Here is an 18462-nt window from a genome sequence, read left to right as displayed (position 1 = left end):
GGCCGGCCCGGGCGGCTCCCGGCTGGGGCCAGTCCGGGAAGGGAAGCCTGGCTAAGTTTCTTGCGCCTTGCCCGAGCGTGCCTGGGTGGCTCGAACAGATTGGGGTTTGTTCAGGTAGTCCGAACGCACAGCGCCTTATTCTGCCCGGAGCAACGAAGTGGTCGTTGGAGTGTGGGGAATTAGGAGCTCTCCCGTGCGATTAATGAAACTGGGCTGTATGTTGTGGAGCGTTTTGGAATCTGTTAGGTAGTCGTGGCACGCTTTTATCGCATGTCTCTTGTACGTTTCCAGATTCAGAAGCTGTGTGACCGAGTAGCTTCTTCCACGTTACTGGATGACCGGAGGGATGCTGTACGTGCTCTTAAATCGTTATCCAAGGTAAGTACTGAAGTTCCTGAAGAGCCGCTTGGGTTTTTAGTAGTTTTGTGATGTAGAGCTTAAAAAGCTCTGTTTGGACTTTGGGCTGGACCGTTAACCATTCCACTTTTCCCCAACAGAAATACCGATTGGAGGTAGGCATACAGGCTATGGAACACCTCATCCATGTTCTTCAGACAGACCGGTAAGCACGTGGCTGGCGTCTGGCAGCCACCTCCAGCTGATAACCCGACCCTTCTCTGCTACTGACAGGGACAAATGCAGGCTTGGTTTTGTGTACCAGTAAAGCTAGGAGGGGAGCTGGGTTTCTAACAACTCTGCTGTCACGGTGGCTTTTTATGATGACAAACTTAATCAGAGCATATTCAGAGGCGGAAAGAACAGAATGCCAGGAACTTGGATGAGGGACAGAAAGACCAGTTTTAGAGTAAAGACGGTACCGAAGTACATCTTGATGCTTCTCAGTGGTCAATTTCCACTAGTGTGGAAAGGTACATCCGAAATGACTATGTTAACTAAATACAGTATTTGAAATAACCCAAATCAACCTGTTCCGGGGGAAAAGATGAACTAGAGAGAATTAAGAGGAAATGAATGAAGTCGGCAAATGTGTGTGTTCTCAGATGGGTGTCATCAGATGAATTGGTAGAATAATTCTGTCATGGGGAGTAATGCAGGCATTTATATTGAAGGGTTCAAGTAAATAGGAGAGCTGGACTCCCTGGCTGCTGTTAAGACAGATGACACTAGTCTAAATAATTTATGTGCGCTAGGAAGTAATATTTATGCAATCCAACACTTAAAATATCTTTGCTATCCATCTCTTTCTGCAACTGATCGCACTGCTGTACTTGATGGTACCCACGTGTTATAGCTTGGAACCTGTTTGCAGTGCTCTGATTTAAGCTTCAAATAGTGCAGTCTTGGTGCTTAGGTAGGCAAGTGTACTGTGATAGTCCTTCAGTCTGGATTTGAACATAAAGCCAGTGAACATATATATATTAAAAAACCCCACTCGTAAGGGCATATGTGCATTACTTGCATGCGTGTACGTGGGAAGCATGTTCTAATGTCAGGACAAACGAGAACCAGGAAAGCAGCAGTTCAGCGTCTGGAAGGAGGCATTATTTCCATTCCGTTGGCTGGGTAGTTAAAAATGTATAAACTGGTACGATGCAAACAGTAAAAGGGAAGGTTATAGGAGTAACTGTTACTGACGGGAAGGGGAAGCCCTTTAAAAAATTAGGTCAAGGAGCCTGCTTTCATCCACTTATCTGCTCTTGAGGCCAGATTTGAACTTTGAGAAGGGAGGCGGGGCTCTACTCATCTCCTTTCCTTTGAGATGCTAACCTGAACCCTTCAGGGAAGGAACTTGAGAGCTTTTTTTGTGCTTTTTGGGCTCCAATTGTCCCTTTGGAATTTGTGTGTGCTGGGACTCTGTGCAGATGTCTTGTGTGACTCAGGCTGCAGTTCAAAAAACAGTAAATACGTTTTTGTGGTTTTTGGGTTTTCAGCTGAAAAACAAGCCGTCTTCCACAAAATGTTGATAGGCAGATTTCCTATTGTATGTTTTATGGTGGACCAGCACATCAGCTGGGCGGCATGTTGTATGTTGTGGTTCATTTGAGAGGTCTAGTTGTAGCCCCCGTGTCTGATAAGTTCAGGTATGTGTTACAGGTGGTGTGAGTGCACTGTTTGGTGTCGGTGATTGTAGAGGTGAGGCTTTGGGGACTCTTTCAGTTGTAGGAATACAAATCAAAGCCAGCCCGTCTGAATGACTGGTTGTTAAATGAGTTGCAGGCTCAGCTGTCCCTGATGCCCGATGTGACTGGCATATTGAACGGAGAGGATGGTGGTCTGACAGAGGACGGTGCTGTCGTGCTGTCATCGCTGTTTCAGTGTGTGCCTGTAGGTGTGATCTTTGGACCTTTCCAGTGTCCACCTGAAGCTTTCTGCAGAAGTGGAAAACGCTCACTTCCTCCTCCTGCCCTCCTCTTTTTTTTTTTTTTTTTTTTTCTGCATTGCAGCTACTTAAGATTATTTTCAAGAAGCAGCAGTGCAACTTCAGAGAAAACAGAAGTCAATGATTGACTGAAGTTTTCTTCTTGCGTGTCACCGTATTCATGTGACTCACACGTGCTGGTCCTGTACATTGACTGTGTTGCTGTGAAGATGAAGATTACAGACGGTCTAATTTAATTAGAAGTATGAAAGGACTAGGAAAACAGTATGCTGAAGTCAAAATAGTGACTTCTGTTTTCCTCTGTAGCTTAGCTTTAGGCAAGTATGCTTTTTCAGTGATTATTAGGTTGCCCTGAAGATGGGCGACTGTGCTCCTGAGGTGAAGCTTTTTGGCCATGAAGCTGCTGATGGTTGTTATCTTACTGACTGGAGCTGTTACGCACCTATCTGTCTTTTGTCTCGGATGTACGCCTGTAGTCACTGGGTTTTGTGTGCAACAGAATATGAACATAATCTGTGGGATTCCCCTCTTAGTTCCCAGTTGAGTAGAAGCAGGGCTTGGTTGGGCTGTATATCAGGCGAAGCTTCATCTGCTGTCCAGCCTTTTTTGCAGGGATGGAGTGTCTGGGTGGAAAGAATTACGGGGGAGGAGCAGCAGCAGGCATGGGTCTCTGAATTCACACAGCCCGAGTGTGTGTGTGTGGAATGGATAGCTGGTGTACAGAGTACTGTAACGTGAGAACAGTGACAAGTGCAAACACGCTTTCCTATTATGTATTTACCAAAAATTAATGGAATAGTTCAAGATGCAGAACTGCGTGATCTTCAGCAGCATTTGTCTTGCTGAAATATGTAATAGCACTGTGAAAAATTGAAGCAACTTTGCTGGTAAGAGGTGATTATTTCCTAATGCAAATAAGCTTGTTGTGAACTCAGTATCTAATCGACAAGTCATTTGGTTCTAAGACCTTCTCAGCCAAGTACAATAGCACAGCTCTTATCTTTTCTGAGAAATATGTTAACTATTATTCGTGTAGCAGTTGAGTAAAAAAGTAGCTGTCGTTCATCTCTGGTGTATCTCCTGATGTTGGTGAATCAATTGTTCCTTCTCTTGGAATTTGAAGTGATAAGCACAAGTACGCTATCATCTCTGTAGTAGTAGTTCTTTCCTTCCTTCCATTTGCAGGCTCGCTGCTGTGCCAAGCATTTACTTCCCTTGTAGTGAATCGCACTTTTCTTTAGCTCTTTCTGTTATAAGGCATGCTGATATTTTCTTATTTCTGAAGTTGTTAGTACGAGGTGAGAGGCATTTATAGCTTCATCTCCTAACTTGAGTAGGGAAAAGGCCTGGTTTGCATGGCTGTGCTGAAATGGTGAGTGCTTCTTGTGTCCTGTTCTCATTTCTGTCCTCAGATCTTAGACAGTTGCTTCAAATTATTTTCAGCCTCTATCCTGCAACAGAAATACACCACTTCTCTCTCTTAAATGAAGACGTCATTCCACTCGTTATACGGTTTATACCTTAAGCTCTACCTCCTGCCGGCATACTTAAAATGTGTTCTATGGAAAACAGACTTCTTTCACTAGTTTTTCAGCTATGTGCATCAGCCATCCTGGAGCCTGATAACGCTTCTAAGTCAGCCTTTAAATGTTCCAGACTCTTATAGACACCAGTGTTCTTACGCCATATGTTTATTTTGTAATATGAAGTAGGAACCGTGATCTACCAGAGGACTTTTCCTGACTTGCTGTCTAGATGTTGCCACATCCCACCAGGGATTATTTTGAAAAAAAATTGGCATGGACTGTAGAACAGGCCAGTACCGCTTAACTCTTGGTGCGGGAGAAGGCACCAGAGCAAGAAGTCAACTTGAACTTTAAACGCTTTGGTTCTACTTATATAACAATGTTTGTAAATTTCAGCGTGACAATTCTAATATTTTGAAACCTAATATGAACCTAAGAGAAAGAATTCTTTTTTTTCTTAAGGCACAAACCTTAGTTATCTATGTGCTATTAGTTCCAGATTTTCGAATTGTAATATTCCTCTGTGAGAGGTAATACAAATGTCATTACCCCTTTGATAGCTTTTCCATGACTTGAATTTTTAGGGGTAACAAAATGCCCTCCTTTCTACGCATGCCGTGATTGATGACATGATAGAAACTCTGCTTTTCTTGACGGTATAGATGATGCTTGTCTCTATTCTGACAGTGAAATGCCCTATTCTTAGAATAATAGCTAAAAGCATTTTTGAGGCACCGCACCTGGGCAGGACAACACATGGGTGCCTTCACTGCCATATGATTCTTCTCTGCTATTGTTTGTGAACTCATGGAGCGCTGCACTGACATCTTGGTCGCGTGCCACATAAAAGCACAACTAGCAGAGGGAAGATGCCTGAGGTGGCTTACGCTGGATTGTTGCATTGAATAAAGGCTGTGTCTTTTATGGATGCATGAGAGACTGGAAGTCTGTTTCTTGACTGATTTTTCACTACAGAGCAAAAGCTGCACAGCTTCAGTCTGAACAGAATAATCAATAAAATGTTCTTTGTGGTGAACAGCTGATGGTAGCAAGGCGGTGAACAGCGAAGATAGGATGTTGCTGTCCTCATTTTCTTTCGACGAGAGAAACAAGGCCTGCTTTTACCACATATACACAAAATTTGCTTACTCTTTTGTAGCTGCTGTGATTTCCCTAATGAGGGAAAGGAAAAGCAAGGCTGCAGCTTGTTTGTTTTTTTTAAGTCTCCAGGAAATAATTTCTATGTGTTTTTCAGATGTGGAATTGTTTCAGTTAGATGAAAAGGAAACCATAGGCTTTGTAGTATTGTGTTGAAGAACTAAAATTACAGTAAAGTGAAAACATAAGTAGGCTGGAAATCTGAGCATACCTGCTGAATGAGACCGTTTACATGGACTAAAAGCTTCCTTTACTTGCTTTCACTAACAGTTTGGCAGAGGAGAAGATAATTTTTTTCCCCTTTGGTTTCCATTACAGCCCAGCTTAAAAGCAGGTGGTATGAGTTGAGTGACACACTGAGGAAAAATGCTTGTGTCCTGGGAGGACATCAGCAGGACAAGAATTCAATTCAAAACCCAACACGAAAGAACAAACTACATTGACACCTGATTATTTCTAGCTTTTGATTTAGTGTGAGTTGTAGAAAGGGAGGTGAGGTGTCACATAGCTCGCTAAAGCCCTTGCTGTAGCGATACAAGAAATGTAGGTATGGATTGCTCCATTCCGTCTTCTCAAAGCTGGTGGATCGCCTCGAGGCATCTCTAGTTTTCTTGATTGCAACAACTGCTATAGGTCTGTCATATTTAATTAGTGGTCTAGCAGAGATAGCTGGTCTCAATTAAGGCTTGACTTCTAAGACGGCTTGTTAGGTTGTTTTTTAGGCCTCTGTTCTAAACTGGCCTAGTAGCTTCTTAAAATGCAAATTTATCTTTGTTGTGGAGGCTTTATTTTGTATGCCTTAGAGATCAGTGAAAGCAAATACTTAAAATTTTGAATGAGAGGTCTTGTTTCGACAGCGTGCTCTTCTGATGCTTGGGCAAGACATGAAAATAGCTGTGAGGTGTGTCCTTCTGCACTTTGAGGTGCCTTCCTTTGTGATGTTATGTTTTATTTTCCTCTGTTTTTTGACCAGCTGTGCTTTCCTACTTTTAGTTCTTACGAGCAACAAAGCAGGCAGCAAAAAAAGTTACATCTTGCCCCCCAAACTCTTGCACTTTGTAGCGTAGGGTTTACAGATGGTTCAGTCTTCGTAATGCAAAAGAAACAGGTCTCACTTAACGCAGGGCTTATTAAGAGAAGAGTCTTTGTGTAAGCAGGTGAACTAATGCTTTGGGGTTAGACTGGCTGCCTATCAGCTTCCTGGGGGTGCTTGGAGTTCAAAAACCCTTAATAACTGGGTGTAGTCTGAGTTGGTGACGTGGAGGCTGGCCTGTTTGGGAGAATCCGCAGCGGTTGTCACTGCTTTCATGTGGAGCGCAAGCTTTTGGCCCTTAGTTCTCGCTGACGGGGTAGCACGGAGGGTCTTTCCTGGGATGGTGCTGAAGCTTGCCTGCAGCTTCCTTGGGTGATTTTCTGGGAAGGGGTCCGAATCCCTCCCGGAGATTTGTCCTGGTATACTTGAGCCGCGGGTTGGAAGGAGTGACTCAGGAAATGGAAGACACGCTTACAGTGAAGCGTCCTGTGGTCGTCTTGTGTCACCAGACTTTCTGGATGTGGCCACCTGAGGGAATGGAACTGGGAAAAGGAGTTTGACTCCATTCAGGGACTCGACAGCTCATGGTTACATGGTATTACAAAATGTCTGTCAACATCAGTCTTTCTCACTTGATCTAATGCTGCCAAGGGAACTGCCTGTACAGAAAAACAATGTTGTAAGAGTAGTTGGAAATAAGTCATTAAAGAAAAGTGGTTCTTTCATTTACAGTTCAGATTCTGAAATAATTGGCTATGCCTTGGACACTCTCTACAATGTAATATCGAATGACCTAGAAGAGGAGGAGCAAGGTAAGCGCTCGGTAGTAATACTTGTATTAACTGTGGGGGTGCTTTCCTTGGAGGTTTTGTTCAAATTATAAACTGTAATACTCTGTGATTTACTAATGCTGAGACTTGCTTTGTTATTGTGTAGCTGTTACGACAGTGCTAAAAATCTTGTTGGATGCAGCTTGCATTAAAGTAATACTGGGTCTCTTGTGCATTAATTTTAAAAACTATGTTCTGTGAACAGCAGCCAGGTTGGAATGGGATAATTCATTGTTTTTTCTAGTTTGTAAATAAAGAATCGAGTCATTCTTTGCTTTTGGGAAAGGACAGTCCTGGCTGTTACTGTCAAATGGGACACTACTATCTGATGATTTAACAAGGATATTGAGAGATAAAATCTCAGGTACCTATGATAAGGTGGCTATATCTAAGTGTGAAAACCTTTTTTTCCAGCCCTGCTGTGGCATTTTAGAAAGAGATTCTGCCTGTCCTTCCCGAGATAGTTAGATGTAGAGGTGGACACTATACAGCTAGGCTGTGAAACTCCCTGCCGCTCCTGCCTTTATTTTATTTTGGAAGGCCTTTCTTGATAGGCCATCAAAACTGGTCTCAAAGGCCAATGAAATGGTTGCGGCTCTTAAAAATAACCCCATATTTCACAGAAACATCAGTACCCTGAAGAAAATGACAGCAGTAACCCAAATTAGGCTTGGGCAAGAAGAATGTTCTTAAAACTAAATACATGAACAGGAGCTGCGAGTGCCCAGGCTGAAGAAGAGCCAGATGCTTCTGACAAGTAAAACAGCTGTGGATTATATCTGTTTCAGGCTCTTGAAGGGTGAATGGTGCGGAGGGCAGGACAGTCCAAGTTTCCCTGTTTTTAGCATCAAGGACATGGCTAAAGAACGGGGATGGGATCTGGCTGAGGGCTGTGCAAGTGCTAGCTAGCTTGGGAGGAGGCCTCAATCAGGGAGCGGTATCTGTTAGATGCTGAGCCTGTATGCAGTTGCTCTCATCGCCGTTGCTGGGGAGAATGGAGACCACGTACTAGTTACGGTCACGCAGGCAACTGCCAAGTAGGTGACTCGGCTAGAAAGCTGTTAAACTCAAGCGGGCTGTGTAGTGGAGCCAGCTGTGGGATTCGGTTGTCCTTTCTGACATTTCACTTGTGCATTGTTGCAGGTGTTATTTGGAAAACCGCTTCTGTTCGTATTTGCAAATCAGGTCTTGGCTCGATCAGTTTAGACTAGTAATCTAAGCCAAATGGCTGTAGACTTGCTTTCCAAGGTTTTAAGAGGAAAACATCACCAACAAATAAAAAGGCTTGTAGGATATCTGTTCTGCTTTTGGGTGAATGAAGATGAAAATCCATCATACCAGCTTGTCAAAAAAAAAAAAATCAGACTTCTTGGGCAAGCATGAATACAGTGTGAGCATAAGGCTACATTTAAGGTGACTGAATATCTGTGTGTTCATAACATCCTGCGTTTGCCATGGACCTCAGGAGTCTTTCTAGTCCTTGACAGCACTTGTATTTCATTTTTTAGTTTCCATTACATGTAGTGGAGCGCGAATGCTCCTGTGAATGGGCAAAATGTGAGGTGATATTGCTGTTTGAGTTGAAGTCTCTTGTCTGCAGTATCTACCCCGAGATATTTCTTCAAAGGCTCCTTAAGTGGTAAATAACCTTATGGAAAGTAGGTGAGGGTTCTCCAATATGAATAAATTTCTGCCAGTATGTTGGCATTACTTTGTGCATATGTCATTTCACGGTGCCTTCTACAATGAACTGTCTCGTCTTACATAGCTGCAAGAGACTTGCAAGCTGAAATCCTTCTGTGATGCGTTATTCTTAACCATCTCCCAATTCGTCGCTTTCCTTATTTGCCCTTCTTTTCCTTGTTCATCCGGTTGCCTGATCTTGGTGAAAAAGGTTTTGAACAAGATCAGGGTTTTACAATGCTGGTGAATCCATGTTCATGGTAGTGGCCTTGATTATGGACTTGACAAGAATGTTATTAGCAGTCTCTTACGAAGAGCAAAGAATTGACAAACTTCAGTTATGTATGTGCGATCACCAGTGTTGTAAGAGTACAGGGTTGTTCAGTTGGGCCACTTCGACAAGAACTACCTGAAGGAGTAATTGCTGCCGTAGAAAGCCAGGAATGCTGCTTTGAAAATCTGAGCTTATGCTGCTGTTGGTTGTGCTGTTTGGAAAGCTATTCAACTTGTAAAACTTTCTCTTGTTTCTTTTTCTTTTGTCTGCATTGACAGATGATTCTGAAGGTAAAAGAACCTTTCCTTATATAAATATGGCACTTTGTTTTAGGCCTAGTTGCTACTCACACCCATAACACTCGCTGCCATTTAAAAAGGACACTGTAAAGACTTGCATTGGAGCTCAGTGAAAGCTTTCTGCGTTCTGCTCTATGCAGTTTCTTTGGAGCTGAACTGTCTTCCCAATTTTATTTCTCATGTGATTTGGGCATGTGGAATACCAGCAGATCTCCAGAGATTGTAATCGTGATAAATTCTTGTTTAGGATGTCATGGAAGTGTGCAGCTTCAGAACTGATAGGATTTTAATGGGCAAAAGTTTGTGAACAGGGTTTCTGTTTTCAAGAAGCCCTGAAGTTCGACATGAATGCACGTGCTGCACTAAGCATCCTTCACAGTGTCTTTTTTAAGCAATGCATGTTAAAATACAGTGTTCACTTCTACTGTAAATTACCACTAACACATATTTTATGCTCTCTTTTAAACTGGTTTTATCAAAATGCACTTGATTTGTTTATTTTAAGATTAAGTTCCAGTTTGCAGTGCTGCTTGTTAGTGAATCACTTAGAGCTAATCTTAATAGATGGAAGTCATTCTCTTTATTTGAACCCTGTGAATGTGTAGATTTGAAGAGCGATTATGGGTAGAAGTCTGGTTGCAAGATCTGTGGTCTGTCCACATAAGTAGAAGATGCAGTTTCACTTTGCCTGTTTCTTTCTGTCTGGCTTCTCTCTCTCTTTATTTTTTTTTTTTAAATTTAGTAGAAGAAATACTGATAGAAAAAAGCAAGAGTTGATAGGAAAAAAAAAAGAAGGCTTTAATTTCGCCCTTTTATAAAAGAATCCTAAACATCCTGAACTAGAGTCAAGCTTTTGTAATAAAAAAAAAATTACAGCAAACTTGTAAGAGGCTGTGTAATTTGTGTATACTGCTCAGGTTTTGCCTTAGCACCCGGGACTTACGCAAGGACAGGAGTTGGGATTAGGAGGAGTCCATAGTTCAAACACTTGCTATTTGTAGCTGAGTTTGGGTAAAGGACAAGATGTTCAGTCACAGCTCATGGAAAATTCAAAGTGAAATGTTTTGACTTAAGCATCTATTTAAAAGAGAAAAGTTTAGGTCTATGGACTTTCCTTGGTTTGCAGCAAGCTACAGCACGTGCAATCCGTGTATGATGCTCAGCTGAGTTGCCTCTTATTCTACGGTATTCTGCTAGATGCTACGTGCCTGGGCTAGAGTTACTTTTGCACACAGTCTGTCCTCCCTTTTGTCATCTTTGGTTAGTATTTCATAGTTTCTGCAGCTAAAAATTTAGAGCAGGCTGGTGCTGCTTCTCTCTCCCTCTTGTAAGCTACCTACTGATAAGCCTGCTTCAAGGGAGAAATAGAGCTGTACTACTTTAGAGGAATGATCAGCTACTCTCTGATGTCTGAAAGGCCAAACAGAAACCTCTTTCCTGTGTTGGAAATCCGTACAAATTAGATCTTATAAACTGATACCTTGCAGTGAATCACCGTAGCCAACAGTTTGAATTGGGTTGGTTGGATTAAAATTGTTTTCTTGGCACCAAATTTTTATGGTAGAGTCCTTTGTCTCTTTTTAGCCATACCCCTAACAAGATAGAGAGTTTGAAGATTGTGTGGTCTTTGACCCTTTTTATAGCTGCTCAGTTGTTTATGGTTTGTTCGTGACTCCTTGATAAGGCTGTAAATCCTGCAGTTTAAGCAGGAAGAGAAATCCTTCTTTTGCCTTCACTTAACCAAATCAGACCTTCGGATTCGGTCAGAAATTCAGTGCCTTTACCACATATTTTCTGTGCTTTATGCTTCAAGCTGTTCCTGTGCCTGTGGTTTCATCAGCTAGCATGGGACGGTGTCGCAGTGCTGCATGTACATCTGCATGATTTGTAGGGCAACCTGATTTAGAAGACAAGCAGCAGTGCCTTTGCTGCGGCTCTTCCGTGAAGCGTTGGGCTGTCTGAACTGCCTAAAACACAGAATAGAGCCTGGGCAGGTGGCAGCATGCTCTGTGGACGGGGGGGCTTGGAGGTTATGGAGAGAGAAGGCAGCAAAGCAGCAAGTTGTTTAGGGGATGTGCGGGGAGAGGAAGTGTTGTAGGGAGAAGGGTGCTTGCTGGAGTTGGATACGAGTGGATGTGTCCTGTGTATTGCCCCCCTAGCAGTTAATTTGTGTTTATTGGCTTTCTGTGCTGTTGTGAGAAGCACAACTGTTGTGAGAAGTGTAAACACAACCAAGCAAAGAACCAAGCTATTTTTTAAACTCAACGAGAGACTCATTTCATACGGGGTGGCCACTGGTGTCATGTACAACTGAATTCCCGCCCTATTGCGTGGGACTGGATTTGAACTACTGTGAAGCAGTTGAAAAGCTGAGGTCTTAGACACTGTACTGGACTTGAATGAAAGGAGGTCTCTTCCTGTCCAAAATGAAAGTATAATAAAAACCCCCCTTTGGTGAAATAGCTTTGTAAATTGTCACTCAGCCTAGGAAAACAGCAGCGGTGCAGAGATGCTGTTTGCGTGTTTTCTGGCGCTACCCCAATTCTACACAACTGCAGAGTAAATAACAGAATGGCACTTCATTTCCCTTGTGAAATTAATTCAGATTCCGAGACTGAGAGGTCTTGATGCTCATTTGTTTCTAACTTATTCTCCTTTCCTGATGTTTAGGTCTTTTCTATTGCTAAACCAAAATAAATAAATGAGGTGTTTCAGCTATTTAGCTTTAGATGGTTTACTTTCTCCACCGCTTGCTTCAAGCCTCTTGGTATGAAATGTACTTTGCTTTTGCACATTAGTGAACGGTCCTTATGAGGAACTTCTCTACTGGATCAGTTCAGCTGCATGTGAATGTAGCCACTTTGACGCTTTCTGCTCCTCCTCTGCTGGGAGGGTTCTCTTTTTCTCTCCGAATTCTCTGCTCGCTGAAGAGCGTGCTTGGTTATATCTGTAACGGGCAACTGCGCGGATGAGAACTGTGAATCTGGTTGGATATGATCAATGGAAGTAGGATTTTTCTTCTTCTAATGCTGAAATGAGTTTGTTTAGTAGATTCTTAGTTCCTTTCTTTTTTGAAAACAAAATACCTCTCAATAAAAGTTATGTTTAGAATAATGTAGGTTTTTCTTTTGTGCAAAGCTTGTGTCGGTGTTCTGTTGTTTGTTTTGAAAAGAATTCTATTAACATTATAGCAGTGACTCTAAACCTTGTTGTCACCTGTGGTCCTATTTCAGTGAGAATAAAAATCACAACTACCTGAAGGTCTTCCAATCATGTGTTGTAATACATTATTTTTCACTATTACAGAAGAAAACTTACCAAAACAAGTTGATGATTTGGGAAGTCAGTTCACAGAGATTTTCATTAAACAGCAAGAAAATGTCACTCTCTTGTTGACTCTTGTGGAGGTGAGTAACAGTATCATATTTGGAATACTGAGAGATAGGTGGTGCTGTACTGGGAGGTTATCTTAATAGATAAGGCTATGTTTTTGTCTTTTAAGTGAAGCCTATGCCAAATGAGAGGTATTCTTAGACATAGTGAATGTGGGGTTGGAGGTGAGTGAAGACTATGACCTGGATGAACGCTATTAGTGCAGCTTTTAAAGCAGGGTAACATTGAAAGGGTTTTAGGTATTCGATTAGAAGCAGTAAACGTTATTGCTCCACCAACAGCAACTGTTGACACGTGTGCAAGATAATTATCATTAAATGATAATGAGATAGTAATGTCTGTTGAGATGCAGTTCAAGTAGAAAGGGTGACTGCTTTCCATCAGCATGGTATGTTTAACTCATTTTTCCAGTGGTTTTATCCTCAAGGACTGCCTCTTGATTCTTAATTGTTAAAAATTTCGTTTCCAAACTAAGAATATGATTGTGCTTGAGACAAAAAGAGCAACATGAAACTCTTACTCCCCCCCCCCACTTCGTAGTCTATCTTCAGTAAAAAGATGATGTTCTACTCTTCCCATATGGAACTTAAGTCAAGCTTTCAGTAGCATTAAACATTTGTCAGTATATGTGAGGCTTAATCCCCGAGTGCTGAATTTCGGCCTCAGTAGATGGAAATGCGAATCAGGAGCACAGTTTTGTAGACCATGGTTAGCGAGTTTGTAAAATTATCTTTCCGAAACTTCTGTTTGTGGCGGACGGTCCTAGTGAGAGTAAAACTACTAGTGAGTGTGAAAGGCTGGCTTATAAATATACTCCTGAGGTGCATAAATGCAATACGTATTTTAGGAAAATTCAGGGTATACTTGATTGATGTATCCGTTAGAAGTTAGACTAGGGCCTTACTCCGCAGCAGGGTTCTGTTGATTTTTATTGATACAAATCTGAGACCTGCAAGTTCAAAACAGCAAGCATCTGTCCTAAAGATAGGTGAAACCTATAGGTGGAGCTGCGTGACTGTTGAAACGAGCTTGGTGTGCAACTGCACACAGAAGTGTCATTTTATTAAAAACGTGTATAGCGTTGTGCAGAGCTGGAAGTTTGTGATGTGTTTTCTAAGCTACCTGTTCTTTTTCTCTGCAGATGCCTTAGTTCAGCGTCCTCTTTGCTAGCAATATCATGCCATTCAGGGTTTGTCTGGTACAAGAGTCGGTTTTAGAAAAAGCTTTATAAAGCATCTAGCCTGTTTGGTGAGACGGTTAGAAAATTGAGTAGCTAGCACCTCTCTTGGGCAGCAAGTAGAGTGGAGACGTTTATCTTGGCCAGTGCCTGAGGCAGGTAGGGGTGCTGAGGAAAGGATGACACACACTCAGTTTTCACTTCTAACTAGGAACAGGGATAAAATAAGACTGCTTGTCCGAATTAGTGATCTACTGGCTTAATTCAAGATGATGCTTTAAAACCAGTAGGATTAGAAGTACAGAAAGCTCTGTGAGGTGACTCGGTTGAGATGTGGGTCTAGTTACCAGCTGTCGAATGAGTTTGAGCTGACCTGGGGGGCCCAAAAGTTTGCTGTGGTTGGTCAAGTCTGTCCACGGACTCGTTAGTTCTTGAGCTTCCTCTTGCTGACAAGACCCAATTTTAATAGAGGAGCTGCTGTTACTGTTTGGGAATAGGAAGAAGATACAAAAGGGCTTGCTTTTCTTTCCCTCTTAGATTTCTGGGTAATATGGGCTGACGCCTGGAGGATCGGACTGACTGGTTTTAGAAAGAAGAAATAGCTAGGAAAGCTATCCCAGAGAAGAGGGAGGAAAGGAAACTGCTGGGAGTTCACGTTGCTGATAATAAAATAGAACCACAAATAGGATAGTGTTTTGACTTGCTGGCCATGTGCTGTAATAGGATGGATGAAAAAAGAAATTGACAGGAGATGAAATTTCTTATCCATTTGTGTCTATTCGTAGCTGTGTCTAGAAGAGAAAGTTGAATACTGAGGAATTTATTACTTAATGTAGTCCTCTCCATCTTTGCAGGAATTTGATTTCCACGTTCGTTGGCCTGGAGTGAAGCTACTTACATCTCTCTTAAAGCAGCAAGGACCTCAAGTGCAGCAGATAATTCTCGTCAGCCCTATGGGTAAGTGGTTGAGTTTATTGCTGACGAAGTTGAAGCTGAAAGCTCAGCTGACATTGTGGCAGAGGGCTAGAGGAGTCTCGAGCAAGATGTCTTAAAGACATGCATGTTTTCTGTGCTCTTTTTTTAAATGTGTTTCTTGCAGGTGTTTCCAGACTCATGGATTTACTAGCAGACTCTAGGGAGGTTATACGAAATGATGTAAGTACAGAACAAAGGCAGTTTACCTTCTTAAATAAATAGTAACCGTCAATCGAGTTGCTTAGCGCTGGTGCAGAATTTGGTTTAAGTTAAACGAAAGCGCGTGACGTAGTCATTGTGGTTGCTAATTGGGAATATTTCATTCCTCAGTTGAGCTGGGTGGCTTTTGGATGTCTTGCCACAATTCACATAACAAAGGGAAACTGTTACTGTGTATTTCATGCAAACGTTGACCCTTGTGTAGGGTTTTCCTAGTATGTTAGCTGACCTTTGTCTTGGCCTTTCGTCAGGTTCACTTCAATTCCTCTGCTTTACTCCTCAGATGCCAAAATGCTCTAATTACTTAATACGGAGGCGATGAGGTGCTTTACAAGTTCCCTCCCTCTTCCCCCACGTAGCATCTTTTTTTAACAGTACTGTGCTTCTATTTTGAAGTGCGGTGAGGCGTGAGGTGGGTTTTGTTAGATGTGCCGACTGGCAGGGCATGCAGTTCTGTCCTCCGATTCTGGCTGAGGATTATGCTGCTGATTTAGCATCCTTCTAAGAGCTGTGACTTGTGAAAAGCAATGTAGTTCTAGTAAAACTAAGTTTAATTTCTTCTCTCCCCCACCTGTCAAGGGAGTCTTGTTGTTACAGCAGTTGACAAAAAGTAACGCGGCCATACAGAAGATTGTTGCCTTTGAAAATGCCTTTGAGAGACTTCTGGATATCGTAACAGAAGAAGGAAACAGCGACGGAGGTACAGAAAAGTCTAAGACTTATTCATAGTCTTGTGCTTCTGCACAAAGTATTAGGTGACAACATTTACAGCTGACATTAGTATGTAATTGGAGCTAGGTTAGTGGGTAGAAGGATCAAAACATACAGCCTGGTTGTAACAAAACAAGCAAAAACAGATTGAGCGAGTAGGCAGGGTTGCAGCATCTTTTGAAAACTAGTCTTGAGATATTTAGATAAAACAGCAGTTAATTTCTCTGAGCATGTGTGCATGAGATTGTGTGTTCCTGTTTGGCTTAGGTCTGTGAATGTATACACTTTGAATGGCAGTGTCAGATACGCGTATGCTGCATTTGTCACTTACAGAGTTAAGCATCTGCATTCCTCCTGCAAGATCCTCGGATGCTTGGAGTGGCTGGAAGTAACAGCTTGCTGAGTTTCTTCAGCCTCACTAGTAACTTCAGTTTTCTGGTCAGCTCCTTGCCAAATCATTTACCTGTTGCGGGGGGGAGGGAAAAGGATGATAAAAGAATTAGCAAAAATAATGCAGCACTTTGGTGCTCTTTTTTTTTTTTTTTATTAGCAACACATTATGAGTTTACGACCAATAGTAGTTTGCTATAGGAATCTATTTCAGTAACAAGCCAGGTTCCTGTTCCATGACTTTTCTGTGGGCTGCAGGAGCAGTTAATGCTTCTCTCCTAGCTGATTTATTCCAGGTATGTTGGCATGGAAGGATTAAGCAAACCTTTGATTCAAAGTTGCTATTTTTAGGCAGTTAATAATTTTAGGAGTCTTGGTATGTAAATTCCTAAGTGCTAAGAGTTCTCTGCTTCCCTCCTCCTATGTGTCCATTCCTCCTGTCTGCAGCCCTGCCGAGGGCTGGATTGCAAGCTGTGGCTCTGCAGCGGGAGTGGGGAGGGGGGAATGTGACAGCTGGTCTCTCTTTGTTCTCCCACTCCCAAGTCTGGCACTGCCTGTCTGTTTTCAGAAGTGTGAGGAGTAAGTCTTTATCCTTTCTGTCGAGTCCAGGTTTGGACGCATCCCAGCATTACCAGAAGCACGCTGCCTTTATTCGTGTTGTCTTCCGGACAGAGTTGTCTGAGGATTTTCTCTTCACAGAGCACATAGTTGATTAGCATCTATAGTGCTTTTTCAGTACAGATAAAACCTGGGGGTAAAAAAAAAAAAAAGCCGTTGCAACTCCAAGGAGTTGAGTTTGAATTGGCTCATTTTAAGGGCTATTTCTAAGAATCGCTTCTCCACCACAATAACCCAAAAAGTAGCTTTGAAATGAATTGAAGATGTAGCCGGTGATTCAAGGGAATGAATGTGTAATCCAGTAAGAACTGCTGCATTTGAATCACGATGCAGTTGAAGAGGAACGTCATTTTAGTGCTTACAATACAAAGAGACAGTAGCGTAGCCTGACTCTGAAGTAGGAATACTTCAAGACACAAGGTGATTGTGAGGCTTTGTTTGAAGTTCTTCCTATTCCTACCCAATTAACTCGTACAAACTGTATATTCTTTGGAAATAATGTTTTTGCTTCAGACTTGTGGAAGAAACACAATTATGGTTTCCTTGGAAATAGGCTGGATCAACATCGGTGTATGTAATTGAGAGTGACTTTTGATTATTTTTTCATGCATGAGGTTCACAGTTCTTGATCCAAATGTAACGTTTGCTAAGAATGAAGTGTGTGCTCTGTTCCATCTAGAACATACTTAGTGCATGGCGAAGCTAGTTAGTTTTCCACGTGTCATCTTTTGATTAATCTTTCGGTTTTTTATTTCACCAGGAATAGTAGTGGAAGACTGTCTCCTCCTATTACAAAACTTGTTGAAGAACAACAATTCCAATCAGAATTTCTTCAAAGAAGGTTCATACATTCAGCGTATGAAGCCTTGGTTTGAAGTTGGAGATGACAACTGTGGGTGGTCTGCACAGAAAGTAACTAATCTTCACCTAATGCTGCAGGTAAAACACTTCATCTAACTCCTAAGTACCGATGTCAACACTTGTTCGGCTCTCTTGCAATGAAGAATAAATGTAACGTAACAGTTAACTGCGGAATCCACGTGTTGTCTTCAGCTCAGAGTTAGCGACCGACATCCATGAGATGTACTGCTTTCAGCACAAATACTATTGCCTAATTGTGAATTTGTCATGGCTGGCATATCACATGAAATGAAGTTATATAACTTAAGATGTAACAGTGATTTGAGTTAAATACATCATTAGGGGTGTTCTATATAAAGAATCCTCCTGTATGAATTCATGTATGGCTATGGTGCATTAACTGAGTTCCAGTAGCTGCCTTCACTATGGGTTCATAATTATTGATTGTTGGGCGGCGTCTTCGCTTCTGCTCACCCCTCCAAAAAAATGAAATCAGGTTTTCCTGTTCTGTGGCACTTTGTGTGGAAGCCGAACATTAGTGATGAAGGTAGCGTCTCGCTTTCGGAAATGTAGTTCTGACAAACGGTGAGCCAACTAATAGAATAGTTAGAGCTTGATTTCTCATCGCTTGGTTACAACGTTTGCAATGGAGTCAGATACTTGAAGATTTTAGAGGGTTTCACCGAACTCAAAATCAAATGGCCATAGGTAGTAGTAACAAGGTGAACGTGCTGTTTAATTGTTGTCTTCTATCCCCGTTTTTAGGAGCGATTCTATTTCATGGCTAAACTTCAAATGGGTAAATACATTTTGTTTTGCGTTTCAGAAGGTCTTGGGCCCTCTTCACATACGAACGTTTCTTTTTTTTTTTAGCTTGTGCGGGTACTGGTCTCTCCCACAAATCCTCCTGGTGCTACCAGCAGTTGTCAGAAGGCAATGTTTCACTGTGGATTGTTACAGCAGCTCTGCACAAT

General features: G+C 42.0%; 1 protein-coding gene across 1 annotated transcript in view; it reads left to right on the top strand.

Moving 5' to 3' along the window:
- The first annotated feature begins 270 nt into the window (after positions 1–270).
- USO1 (USO1 vesicle transport factor) overlaps positions 271–18462 on the top strand; it is a 36875-nt gene continuing 18683 nt past the window's right edge. Inside the window, 11 exon segments of the mRNA XM_009324902.1 lie at positions 271–378; positions 498–562; positions 6791–6870; positions 9124–9135; positions 12451–12551; positions 14569–14671; positions 14814–14869; positions 15488–15608; positions 17388–17566; positions 18362–18459; positions 18461–18462. The exon segment at positions 18461–18462 is cut by the window's right edge and continues 32 nt beyond it. Coding sequence (XP_009323177.1) covers positions 271–378; positions 498–562; positions 6791–6870; positions 9124–9135; positions 12451–12551; positions 14569–14671; positions 14814–14869; positions 15488–15608; positions 17388–17566; positions 18362–18459; positions 18461–18462 — 925 coding nt within the window.

This window comes from Pygoscelis adeliae, unplaced genomic scaffold, assembly GCF_000699105.1.
Source record: "Pygoscelis adeliae isolate BGI_AS28 unplaced genomic scaffold, ASM69910v1 Scaffold316, whole genome shotgun sequence".
Classification (NCBI taxonomy): domain Eukaryota; kingdom Metazoa; phylum Chordata; class Aves; order Sphenisciformes; family Spheniscidae; genus Pygoscelis; species Pygoscelis adeliae.
This window is presented reverse-complemented; position numbering and strand designations above follow the sequence as displayed.